The sequence below is a fragment of the Ylistrum balloti genome, unplaced genomic scaffold (assembly GCF_031769215.1).
Source record: "Ylistrum balloti isolate Yb309-2 unplaced genomic scaffold, AGI_CSIRO_Ybal_v1 Utg369702, whole genome shotgun sequence".
Classification (NCBI taxonomy): Eukaryota; Metazoa; Mollusca; class Bivalvia; order Pectinida; family Pectinidae; genus Ylistrum; species Ylistrum balloti.
Genome location: NW_026781932.1, coordinates 1,010,736 through 1,024,865, shown reverse-complemented (window position 1 = coordinate 1,024,865; position 14,130 = coordinate 1,010,736). Strand labels below are relative to the sequence as shown.

The window sequence follows — 14,130 nt, the reverse complement described above, 5'->3', positions numbered from 1 at the left end:
AATCATACATCATAAGGTCCAATCTCGGTGTTATGTCATTCTACAATTTACTGACTGTTTGACTGATGTACCTGTATACCTGTTTATTATTGTTTGGAGAAAGCTTTCATTGAATATGTCTTTTTCCTTATTCCATTCGTCGTTAACGTCAGGATAATAAAATATTAATACTGTACAAAATGATAATAAACGACATTAATAAAGTGACAATGATTTCTTTTTATTTCACAATATATACATAGCATTTTGTTCGATTATTTTATGATGTGTTTTCCAGGACGTTTTCACTCAAGGCGACACTTGAATATGTTTCTCCATATGATGAACAGTTCCTTGCTGGGGTACTTTATTACTGATAATTATAATATTACACTTGACAATATGCAGAAGAAAATTGTTTAAATACCAGTAACATTTGCTTAGTATGAAAGTAACCTTAACAGTATGAAAGTAACCTTAACTCGTGAAAAAACCTAAACATAATCATCCAAAATGCGGAGCAAGAGAACTTCCAAATCCCCTGTTTGCCCCTGTTATGGCTACAAGAACTGTTGGATATGTTCTAATTCTTAGGGAGGAAAACGATGCATGTTTTTAATTGCAAAGCGATTGGTAGAAAGTCACGATGACTTGAATAAGTAGAATGATAGTATGTATATAACGTATCCACTTCAACCATTTAAAAACACGAGCAAATCTTTAACACAATCGTCTTTTACAGTCTCTAAAACAAATATAATATTAAATCACGAGTACATCAGTGCATGTGCTTAACACATGTATAACGAACATCGGTTGCTCTTAAAAATCAAGAAAACACCAGGATGGCAACATAATCATAATTCAAACTCAAATTCCATAAAACTAGGGCAAGACATGAACAGGAGACTCCAGAAAAAGTACAAGGAAATAAGAACATGTGTTCCGGTAGAGTAAGCGTCTTTTGTTTCATCGACGGCACCTGCCATGTTCATTGACATATTTCATGAAATACCAGTATTCAGGTGTATGTTGTTTTGGTTTATTTGAATAATTTATGCTAGATCCTTGACGCTGAATGCATTTGTGAGTTGGACTAAAAGCTAAGCAAATGACTGTTTCTTTATAAATATGTACCATCAAAAGCGAATTTGACAGAATGACTATTTAATAGAGATGACAAATTGTCTAATGTAAAATGATTTTAATGTTCTGGCCTAAATTACAGCCAACATCTAATTGAGAATGAATTGTTTTACAACTAGGGCTATATAGAATATGTCTTTATCCCATTTCAATGAGGCGATTGAGGAAAATCAAAGATGTTCTTAAATTTAGATGGGGAGGTGCTCTAGCACATTTATTCAATAAATCTCGCAATTTTCATATATCTGATAATTTAAGAATAAAGTCCATTTCATTGGTATATTCTGAACCGTGCCACTTTTCGAAAATAGATTGTCTCACCGAAAAGTAAATAATTTGTACAATATTACGTAATAATCCGTTACTAGCTACTTAATTCATTGCGGTATAATTCTGTTATATAATCATAAAGAATTTCATGTAAATAAAGTAAGTGTCACATGAACATTTGTGATATTCGTGAGGATACATTCGATTTATTGGATCCAAAACGACTTATGATGCACCCGGCAAGCTATGGACATGATTTATCATATTCCACCAGTACTGATTCATAACAATTATGCCGTAACGCTGTTGATGTCACTGCTCAAATTAATAAATAGCAAACATATTTAAAATAATATCCTTTTAAATTTAAGAAAGGGAAATGTTTTTCATTCATTAAAACTCATCTCATGCTTTTATTATTCTGAACATTTTTATTTGCAAAATGACAGGAGAATCGGGCACAAGTATTGACGACCATACGTACGGCCTCTCCTCAAATATTTTTAAAAATGTCCTAAAAAGTAATATTTTTAGAAGGTGTCTAAAAGACTTGTCAATAGCGAATGTCACTTACACCGGTAAGAAACATTGAATGACTACCCGAAGACAAAATAAATAACAAACGGCAATATTCGACTACAACAGATTTAGTGTTTGTACTGACACTTCGTTTAAATGCAGATAATTTTCTTTGTTCTATTACTAAAATGTTTTGATTTTGTGACAGATAATGATGATCTAGACACATTGGATGAACATAACTCTCACATGTAACTGATATAGTTAGTTGTGCTGTTTGAACATAAATAATGTTTGTTTCGTGAAATTCATATTCCTTTCAATAACAGATAAGCCTGTTTGAATAAATTGCTAACCTATGGATATTAGAACACCTGGTCGTTACGACATCCGATAATAATAATTTTAAACAATTGAATACTTACTGACAAGTAAGAAATTTATTCTCAGTTACGCATGTTTCCTATTTGACGTCATTGAATTTACCTTGTCCTCAGGCAGAAATGAGGCCTTGGGGTGATGCTATTCATCAAATTGAAGACCTTTCTATCCGCAAAAAGTTTTTATATTTTTCCGTATCTTAGCCTTGACAAGACATTTTTTGAAATTAAAGTCATTATGACCCTTTTGAAACCAACGTTGAGGTTCTCGAGAGAGTGCGGAATATATTATTTATTATTTTGAGTTTGTGCAATTGTTATTAAGACAAGACCAGTGTTTCCTGAGATATCTGAAAATGTCAATTGTTTCTGAACGGACGACGGACAAAAGATGCATCTAAAATTGGACGAGAACACATATGAAATTATGTCATATTTGATTTCTTAACACAGTATCATTGAATGAAAATGTATCCTTTGTTAAACAATATGAAATTCCACGGATGCATTAAAGTAACCAGATGACAGAAAACGATAGGAACATATACGATATAATAATAGTTTTTGTTTATTTCCATAACATAAACATGATCAATTCATGTAAATAGGATTAAATGAGATTCAATGGGATGAAGTCATGTGATGTGCTTACAATCTTATTGTCTAAAACGGAAAATTCTTTTTAGCTAGCTGAAGAATTTGAAATCACTGGAAATATATCGTCTCTAATGCGTGCTAGCAGATAGTAAGAAAACCTGTACATGTTGTCACTATGGCAGATTTAAGCTTGGGTGAAATCAGTGATACTTCCAGGCCACTAAAACTATGACGGCGTAAAATAAGTCACTCACTTGTGCTTACGATTGAGATGTCGTCAGGAGAAAGCACTTTATAGACTACTACAATATTGTACAGACTAATGAAAGAAGCTAGACGATCATGGTCAGTGCATGATTCTATTTTTTTGACCCTAGTAAAACGATGCTACATAAACAAACAGCAAACATTGTTTTGTTTTACTTGCCTTGAAAACCAGCATGTTTTTACTAATATTTTACATTTTTAGGGAGAGCAATATCGAATATTCATTTTATGACGAACTATGTAATATGGTAAATCATTTCAAACTTCGCCAATTTGTTTCTTTAAGTTAATTATTATTAGTCATTTTGATGTTAACAATAAATATTCATATTACTGAAGTAAAAAAGACAATGTAATTATTGTTAATATGTGTTGCAGGTGACTTATTGGCAAATCTCATGAAAGGAGTCATTGGGTTTCAGGGATGAGTTGCTTAAAGGGCATCTGCAACAACAATGAAAAAATGGTTGTGATAGAAAATAATGGAAGTTTCGGTTTAAAAATCTACTTTGATAATGCGGTATAACAAAGTAGCATAGAATTAAAAGAGCTTGTCACTCTCTACGTACACAGCATTTTCGAAAGAGTTTTCCTCCAGTATCTGCACTAGTTTGCTGATGGGTGTTTCTGGAAATGTTATCTTACCATTATTCCGAAGTTCTGAAATAAATCATAAACTTAGTATAAAGCAATTTTGGCTTTGTTGCCTTATGCAATAATTCCTCAAACAACCTACTATGAATACGTATAGATCTTTCATGATTACTTATTGTTCATTGGCGAAACAAGAGCTTCATAATGATAACAAGAATATTGAACCTCTACGTAAGTTTAATGTTTAGTCCCTTTGCGTCACTAACGAATTCTGGAAGGACAAGATACATGTATGTTTCAGTACAATTCATCTACTATATTCATTTACAAATTTGTATTGAAAAATGCTATCCACTGCATGTGTACTTCATAAAGCTCTTTATATATAAAGAAAAAGTTAAGATTAAGAAATATCGTGCAATTGATACAAATAGAAATCCAGGTGTACACACAATGTTTAGTGCATATGTTTTCCTCTAATAACATCAGAATACATTATCGAATATCCACGTAAATGTTGACTGAATATATTATATTATGTTACAAATGTTTTATCCAATTGCACAATGCATAGTATACCGAAATCATCAAAGAGACAGATATTTTGAAGAACAAATATGTATTACAAAACAACATCCAAAATATAAAGAACAGAACTTTCTTCATAATAAACTTTGTCACTTTACAATTGGATCACTGTTTTCTTTAGTTTTTCTAATGTTTGTCCATTTCTTAATGCTATATGAATCTGGACGTATTTGATGCTTATTAGTTTTCCTGTTGGTTCCTTTGTTGTATACCTTTTTCTCAATGGAGAACGTGTCATTACTTACTTGGATTGACCAATATTTACATGGGGTGTGTCAGCGATAAAACAAAAAAGGATTACTGTACTAATATATGCTGAAATTAGTGTCACTGTACATGTACATGTTTGTGTGTAAATATATATGAGGTGTAGAGTTGTTTTCATCATCAGTTATATTCTCTTGTTCAATCTTAATACTTTTATCAATCAAATTTTAATTTCAAATTTGTCTAAAAGGTATGTCATACAATTGACTATTAATCTTACATTGTTTTTCACAATTTTTGCCTTTTAATGGTGAAAATTGATAAAGGTTTTGGCTATCGTTTAGTCCAATTGGCTGTGCAATCTTGTCAAAAAGAACCCTTGTCAGTTGCCATTGACGAACTTTCATTGCTCAGGGATCAATCTTCAAACGGTTTCTACTAAATAACCAAACGACTCAAGAGTCTAAATTGGGTTTATTGCATGTTGAAGAATAGGTTTTGAGAAACTTTTTAATGTTCATGACAAGCGAACTATTCAAGCCCATTGTTGAAAACGCTGGTTGGTATGTCTTGGCCAGGAGAAAAGAATGTCTTTCCTATAGTAGCGAACGCTCAACTAAAGGCCAAAACAAAGGCAATGCCAAATTACATTGGTAAGAAAATGGTTGTCTAGAAAGAAAACACCTAAAGTTTAGTTGCATTTTAGGCCAAGCAATGGATGCGGCAGATACAATGCTAAACTCTGCCTGTTCTTCGCTTTTCCGTATATATATATATATAATTTAAAAATAATAAAATCTTTGTGTATCGTATATACAGAGAAAATTAATCACTTAACATGACAAACAAATATATCACTAACGTTTTCAGGCCTCGAGGCCATCTTCAGGTGATTACATTACATGTACACTGTACGTTACTTAGTAACCTATATTGTGACGTAATGTTATTGTTATAATTGTCTGTCAGTCGATGATATCATTTTGTCTCTGTGCCATAGAATGTGCTCAAAACCAAGTTGAAAGAAGGGAAAAGGAATTTTAATGAAGGATGATAAAGATAAAGCCACTTTTGAAGCTCAGTTTTTAATCACCAGGTATTCTCAAGTGATTAGCTTATGCTTGCGATATTTGTATCAGATTACTTACGTTTTAGTGTTTCGATCAAAGGTTTACTCCGACTGTTTGCCTCGATTCCTCGCGTCCCATCTGTATCTGAGGCTCCTGGGGCAAAAGTTAGTATTCTGAGAGACGGGTCCTCAACGGCAAGCACGCGCATAAACATGTCCCGGGAAGCCTTACCTACAGATAGTAAGATATTTTTTTCAGTACCTTATACATTTAACAGACAGTTGACCCAAATGTAAGACGAACACAGGCAATACAAAACTCAAAATTTTGAAATTGAGAAAATTGTAATAATGACGAAAGACATGATCTCTTTTGAGACACTGCATAAAAACCTCATGTAATTATCACATTTCAATACAATTTTAGAATTCTTTCAATACAAATTAGCATTAGGTAGAGCTAAGTAATGATTGAATGCGTCATTCAGCTGTTTCGTCCTTTTTTTCAATGCTATTCACTTGTGTGTCTTCTAGGACTCGTCAGTGATACTATGGACCTAAATTCTGACAGTCAAGAAGCGATTGAAAAATAATCACCGAAAGAAATGATGAATCAAGAAAGGAAAGTGTTCTACTTTCATAATTCAGGGAATATATTTTATGATAGTCATATATCTGATAGGTTCAGAAGTAGTTCAAGTATATGTGATACACGTAACCATGCCACGACTTGAATAAATTAAAATGTGGCATATAGTTTAGGGATATACGACCATCCGTGTCTACCACATGGTTGAAAATTGTTTTATTTCTCTGTACGATCCATCAAAATAGTAATTCAAAGGGTGAACTTTAATGGAAGGAGACATGGATGTTCTACTTTAACTCCAAAGATACATAGCAAGGTTATGATATTTTTTGCATGAAAAAACCCCATTCCGGTTACCTTGATAAGAGTCACGACCCGACGTGAAAAAATGATGTCACTTGCCCGATCTTGTCTCAAACATGTGCTCGCATTTTCCCAGTTACTGTAGTATATAGAAAGATAAAATATAATCAAAACAGTTAAAGCGAATATTCATACATACCTGCACAATACAGATGCATAGTCGGCAAGGGCGTCGATGTAACTGCTGACGTCATATTGACTACAACACGAGCTTTAGTAGAATCGGAGAAGGTACGGAAGAAGCTTGTGTTTAGTAAAATCATTCCTGTCAGATTGACATCAAAGTACTTTTGGACAAATTTGGCGTCGGATAGTTCTAAGGAATGCTTTGAAACATCTCCGATATTGGCGCAATTATGGACGATCATAAATTGTTCAAAGTCCGATGGAGAAATGTTGTTGGTCGATAAAAGGTCAGTGAATATATCATTGAAATAATCAGCGTCTTCGGTATTGCCTTGGTCGTATTGACGGACCACAATTTTGACATTAAGAGACTGAGATATCATTTCCGACTTGACACTTTCTAAAGCTTCCAAATTTCTTGCCATGAGAACCAAACCCGAATCAGGAGGAAACTTGGCTCCAAATTGCAGTGCTATACATCTCCCAAGTCCTCTACTGGCACCAGTGATCGCTACAAAACTCTTCTGCGTTTCTACAGAGCTCCTTTTATATTAGGCAATATATTGTGCAACCTACAGTGGTATACTTGTAACCACTCTACAATCACCGTATTTGATAGTATGGAGGAGTCAACACGTCGAACGTCTTTGCATCTTTTCTTACGTTCAGTGCTTAATATGTTCTTGTTTACACCTGTACTTTTTTTGGGACAGCTTTTGTGATGATAATGTGCGTGACCGTGCAATTTTGGGTGCACCATAGATCTAGGGAATAATTTGACACTACTGTCGACAATGTACATTTTCTGGTTGAATAACCATGTCACAGTGTCACAATGGAAAATATTCTAAATGGCGCTCCTATAGAAAATGTAATTTGACAGCTTTGACCTAGATCGTGGTAACCTTCATATTTCAGACGATACATATTGCATTCGTCTAATTTAACATCGAGACAACTAAACCTGTTGCTGAAATATTTTAGCACGGTATCTGTTTTTGCTCTCCTGGTTTGGCATACCGCGCCGTCCAGCGTCAGTCGTCGCCAACTTTCTCTTCAAATCCAAAGAGAGCTGGCACGGGTTCTCAATTGGAAATTGAATATGTTTTACCTACGTAAACACAATATCTGAAAGCATTTGTTAGATATTATTATTGTCTTTGTGACAAGTTTATCAATATTTGTGTTTATAACTTTGTAGTTTCTTTCTAGGCCTATACGCATGCGCACCATCAGGTTTGCGAGCGGTAATGTATGCATTAGATCAGGATGTTTACATTCTTTATTTTTTAGATATCAATAAAAAAGGTTGCAGTGACTTTTAATCTTAGTAATTAATAGAAAGTCTTAGTTTTGTAACATACTATAGGAAAATGGAACGTTTTATATCTTTTTCTCGTAGTGTTTTTAACATTATAGTCGTTTTAAGGACATTGTCAATAGATTTCTTGTTATTTAAAGGTAAGATTTCATCAATGTATCTGAAGGTGAAATTAATCAACTTTTGATAAACTCTTCATTAAATTAGCTTAGCTTGAAAAGTCAGCCAACAAGAGCACATTTACTTCCCATAGGTTTGACAGTAGTTTGTTTGAAAATCTTGAATATAACCTTAATGAACTAACAACAACGACTTCATAATACATTTGAGTAATCACTAAAATTTTGAAAATCACATAATTGATCACGTGAAAAAATTCATCACCACAATGTATGTATTTCATTTTATCGACATATACTTATTCATATACTTATAACAATATCATTTTATACGAGTGCAGTGGGGTATCTGTATCAATTTAATACCTATTTAATTGGAAATGTTCAATGCTGATCTGGACTGCAAAAATATTGTTGAAGGAAAGTTTGAAATAACGAATTCTACATTATTATGGAACATGATTGAAATATATAGGATTATCAGTGTATATATACGACAACATATTTCAACACAACATGACACAGCTCTCGAGATAACCGGTCCAATGAATAGACCTTGTTAGATTAAACATATTTAAATGACATATGATAAGGTAAAAGGATTAGTCAGAGAGAGAGAGAGAGAGAGAGAGAGAGAGAGAGAGAGAGAGAGAGAGAGAGAGAGAGAGAGAGAGAGAGAGAGAGAGAGAGAGAGAGAGAGAGAGAGAGTCACAATTAATCAAATCCCTATTTTACTTTTTTTGCAATTAAGAAATATCATCATCTTTACTTAATTTCTGATCGCCATATATGAGTAAATCTAATTAAATTCTCAAAGAGAGGTTGTAACTGTCATATAGATTTCGATTATAAAAGTATAGGGGACAAACATAAAAATAGTAACAATGTCGTAAAGGTTTCTATATCATGTAATTTCCCTTTTCGATTGAAAAAAAAGATGTCAACTGAAGTTTCGATACAAGCACCTTTGGAGTCGAGAGCGGAGAGCTTACCACTGTGCTATCGTTGCGTTACATATGACAGAGTGAAAATTTAGGAATCTTATTAAGTATGTAGTTTACTCCATCTATTGATCATATTTTGTGTTTGTGTTTGTGTGGAATGCAAAACAAGTGTCAAGAAAAACAAAGATGACAATGATGTGGTCAGTACATTAATGACTGATTATGCTAAAATGCCAAAAATTCAAATATCTCCAAATCAACAAGCACTGCACCCCTACCCTTACACTAAAAATCACCAAAATAATATACATTACATAAGTCTGATCTTTTATTGAGGAAACAAAGTATCTATTCGCTAGTTTTTTTTTCTGTAAGTGTACGTTAAATGTCGTACGACAGATAACCTGTTTTACACTGTAAGATGACGCCAGCAGTATGTGTTTCACATTATCTATGAGTAATATATAATACAAAAGCTCATATTGGAATCAAACAATGATTACTGGTTAGTCATATATCATTCAATGAAAAAAAAACACGTTCATTGTAACATTTTACTACGTTGCGATGATAAAACCTTGGAAAAAAGTGAAAAGGTAATAGGTAAGTCCGCTTTCCTCGATATTCCAATCACCAACAAATTAAAATCGAATTCATCTAGTCCGTGTTGATTGCTTACATAATAAGTATATCCTGATCAAGCGTAAATCGAAAATATCGGGAAAATTCAATTTGCATATTTAAATAACTCATTTAAATATGTTGTCAAATTTGGAGATAGTGACGTTTAAAATTCTCCGTTTTAAAAAGAAAAAACACGCCCACCATCCTCCGTTTGGTGCATGTCTTATATTGGTGTCATGACGTCGTCTATGTCGTTTTAGAGTCATTTGCATACATGGTGCTGTTTCACTTAAAATTCAATGCAACGAATAAAATCAAACTGTTAGGAGGTATTCATGTTTAAAATAACCAACTATATAGCAATATTTTCTAAAAAAAAAACTGAGATATGGTGAGATTTTGAAGCTATTATTCTCTGGTGTTGCGGATCTCACATACGTTCTATATACGTTACCTATCCCGTGATACCTAATGATAGCATGTAAAAACAATGACATAAAATCAGTTAAACGGAGGTGAAGATCGAAATTCATTTCCACAATTTACAAAATGCAAAGCTCGACATTAGTTCACTGTCTGCTTTCATTGGTATTCTGAAATGAGTGCATGTGAAATGAAAGATTTGAAACACCGCGATTAAGATTTGTCCTGTTGTATATGTACAGAATACAAGAGCGTATTAAACACGTCTTCAAAAAGAAGCCAAGTGTGATTTTCCTGTCAAGCATGGGTTGTCACATGAACAAAGCTCCCTAAAAGAGTGCTCCGCTTGTGCCCATCCTAATCGCTTCTATAAATGCGGTACGGTATACTGAGGTTTTGTACACCGTTCCGTTTTCTTGTGAATACACGTTAACCGTGTCTTTATTTCATGGTATTTATGAATGAATTTCCGTTATTGTCTATGCAGAAAGTTTATCTATTTGAAGATGTATGATTACAAAAGGTTCTGTCTATAATTCGTTTATTTAACTTTTTATCAATTGTTGTAAATTGCATGCCGTCGATATAATGTATGATCTAGGGCCCCTTAGTATGAATGTCAAGGTTATTTAATTAGCTTTAAAAAGGTAGTAATCAATAGATCTGGAACGGTTTCTCAATTGAAAATTCAGTATGTTTAATTTCCGTAAACCGCATACCTGAGAGCATTTGATATATATTCTTTCTGTCTTAGTGATAATTGATGAAATTGAATCGAAAGTAATCAAAATTTGTGTCATTCCATATCTTTGTAGTTGACGGGAAAAAGGAATTTCGCATGCGAAGGAGACACAGTGAAGTTTTATAGAGTTAAGTCCATAGAAGAATTCAAAGCTCTACGTTGGCGGTAACGTCCTGCTATCGGAAGATATAAATGATCTCTAAAATATACTAGATGTTTTATATTCATGTTCTGCACGATGGAATATAGATATTGAATCGTCGTATTAGGAACATTAAGAGTATTTTCCCAATCAAACAATGGATTGATGAATATGGTATTTCCATTGAATTGACAGATAAAGTTTGTAACCTTTGTTTAATTTTTAACTAAAATGGTAAATTCATAATTGCTTTCAATACCTTTAGTTGTTCCAGACAAAAGAGCTGATTTCCTTCTAAACAGGTAAATATAGAAAATAAACTATGAATTGTCGTTACTTGATACATACATTGTATGTTTACTTAAATTATGTGTAGGAAGTTTGAGGATTTAGTCATGCACCTTATTAAAGAAGGTGAAATTATTGTTCTTAGAAATATGCTTGACGTAAAATAAACAGTGAATACCTACATGGTCTTCTTCTGAGTTGGGTCGATATCCTTTACAAATTAGTCGTAAGATTGCGGTTCTAGATTATTGGCTGGAGTTACTTAAAAATGTTATAATGACCTTGTGGAGATTAATATAATCAAACCTTGCTGTAAGATGAGTTCTATGTTACATGTTAACCAAGAACTAGTAACACACCAAGCAACGGAGGATTAATGAAACAACGACATTATTTCCCGCCTTATGACAATTTTATTGGTTTTGTTTCGATAACAGCAATGTTTTCACAATAATAGACATCTATGCGATGAACTCACAATATTTTTTCTCCTGATACATGCTATTTACATACACACTATTCAATATAGGCATTATCATAATATATGATGTAAGGGAAGCAACTCCCAAACATCAATTGTTTCAATACTTTTAACAATTTATTCATTTTTTTTTTTAAAAGTTAACACAAATACTATATCAGATTAAGTTTGGTTCACTACATTTCAATCAGAATTATTAGTCGTTGTTTTGAATAATTATTTTAATTGTAAGAAAAGCCAATTTCCTAAACATTTCACAGCAAAATAGGAAAAACGTAATCTTATGAAAGTTTGTACAATAAAATTATTTCTTTAGGAAGACACTCTCTCCTTTCTCCATTTTGTTTATCATAATGATTGTATTTTAACGGACGTCCTCTACCACTACATTTACAGTTACTGCCTTATTTCAACTAATCTGTGAATATAAGTACAGGGTAGCTACAACTATGTCATGAGGGTAAAGATTGGGTTGATACGCAGTCATCCAGCTTGCAAGCTTTCAATTCCAAAAAGTCAAATTTTAAAACTTTGTATTCGGTTGAAATTGATAAACTTATTAAAAATTATGAATCGTAGGAATATTTAAATGAATCCAACTTACCATCTTACCATGTTGTTATTTACAAACACTTTGGCAGGCGTTCGCCATACATTACTTTGAAAAAAAGTACAATAAAAGGTTCTTGATACAGCAGATCTTTCACATTAAGAGAGCTCTGACTTGTGATCATGTACAATTGCACCAATTGTTTTTCGTTGACAGACTGGGTATCCGTGTATTATAGTAGGGTATGAATTGATCAGACTGCCTACGTCAGCATTGCGGTTCGTGTAAATGTGAACCGACAAAATGGTGACGTGGAATGTGACTAAGGTTGGTAACATCCACTAGTGTGAACTGCAATCAGCTTATGGATTTATTTGGACTTTGTGTACACATAATTATACTAAACTGTTTCAAGGTCAAACCAAGAGATAAAGTCAATAACAACAATACTAAGATACCATCAGTTCTATAATTGTACCAACCATCCTAAAATAGATAAGTTTTCTGTGTTAAAAAGAAATTGAAAATTCCATTGACTATTTTTGACTATGTGTTTCGTTAATTCATAATAGGTTTTGGGTTTACAATACAACAGGGCATTGAAATAAACGATAGACGTCTACGAAAATTGATATCTTTCTTAACACATGACCGATCCCATCACATAATCACCCGATATCAACTCCTCGCTAAATGGGAAAGTCATGTAGTATACTCTTCAGTTACCAGGTCAGAAGAGATAAGATAAGTTTAAGTTGAAATCGGGATTCATGTTTGTTGACCTCATCATCTAAGGTTTTAAGGTCATATCACAGGATATGAGTAAACCATTAATGCCCGTTAGTTTGCCAGTTGGTTCTGTTGTTGTATACGTGGTTATCATTTGAGAACATGACATTACGTACTTGGACTGACCAAGATTTACATGTCGGGTTTCCTCGATGAAGCAGGAAGCTTACTCAATCTTATTAGAAATACAGATCTTAATGTACCAATCCGATACTTTTCGTTCAAGTATCGGAGTGCTATATTAAGATCTGTATTTTAACATAATTCAGATTTAGGTTGAAGAGACCGACCCTGAAAGGTTAAACCAAGTGCCATGAACAATCGTTACCCTCACTTTCGCTAATTAAACAAGTGATCCCAGAGGGACTTTGGCACCCATTATTGTGTGATCTTTATTTTTTCTTTATACGTTTGATCTTTCCTTTCATAGTATACATTTATCTAATTCAAATCTTCAACACTGCTCAGTTTTTGATAACAGATTTCAGACTGACCACGGATGTGAATTGTACTGTGGGTTTGTGGTAATTATCACACAATCAATTGTATTGATGTCCCGCAACAAAATGTCGGAAAATTAATTTCTGATTCATAACTGATTTTCTCAGAACAAAATAAGCTGGTTGTTTTTAGCGAATATCGTCTGCTGTCTCCTTTGCATTTGTACATTAGAGACAAACATATTCGGGCATTTTCTCCCCATATATCTGCCTTGCTTGGCAGACAATTCTTATGCCTTTGGTTGACACAAACTAGAGTAGCTACATTGTAATTCCTCTTGCTTTGCGCTGGGAATCGTTTGAGGGTTTTGTTTGCCCGTTTTCAGTATGGCACCACAAGACAGAGTGTCCTGTTAACAATCTGTGTCACTAAAACTTCAACATGGTAATAACTAGTGGCAACAATTCCCACTTTTCAAAGAAAGTTTACACAAATATACCGCAGCTTTCCAAAAAACCCGTCCTTAAACTAATGACATAAAATATTTGATATACAACACAGACCAAAGTCTT

The 14,130-nt window shown here is 33.4% G+C and overlaps 1 protein-coding gene across 1 annotated transcript; it reads right to left on the bottom strand.

The window, feature by feature from the left end:
- Positions 1–3,699: 3,699 nt before the first annotated feature.
- LOC132565233 (sepiapterin reductase-like) lies at positions 3,700–12,393 on the bottom strand. The gene is made up of 4 exons (XM_060229869.1): positions 12,383–12,393; positions 6,708–7,237; positions 5,696–5,848; positions 3,700–3,818 (listed from the first exon to the last, which is right to left on the bottom strand). Exons 1-4 carry the CDS (start codon positions 12,391–12,393, stop codon positions 3,700–3,702), a joined length of 813 nt encoding a protein of 270 aa, XP_060085852.1.
- Positions 12,394–14,130: the final 1,737 nt, after the last annotated feature.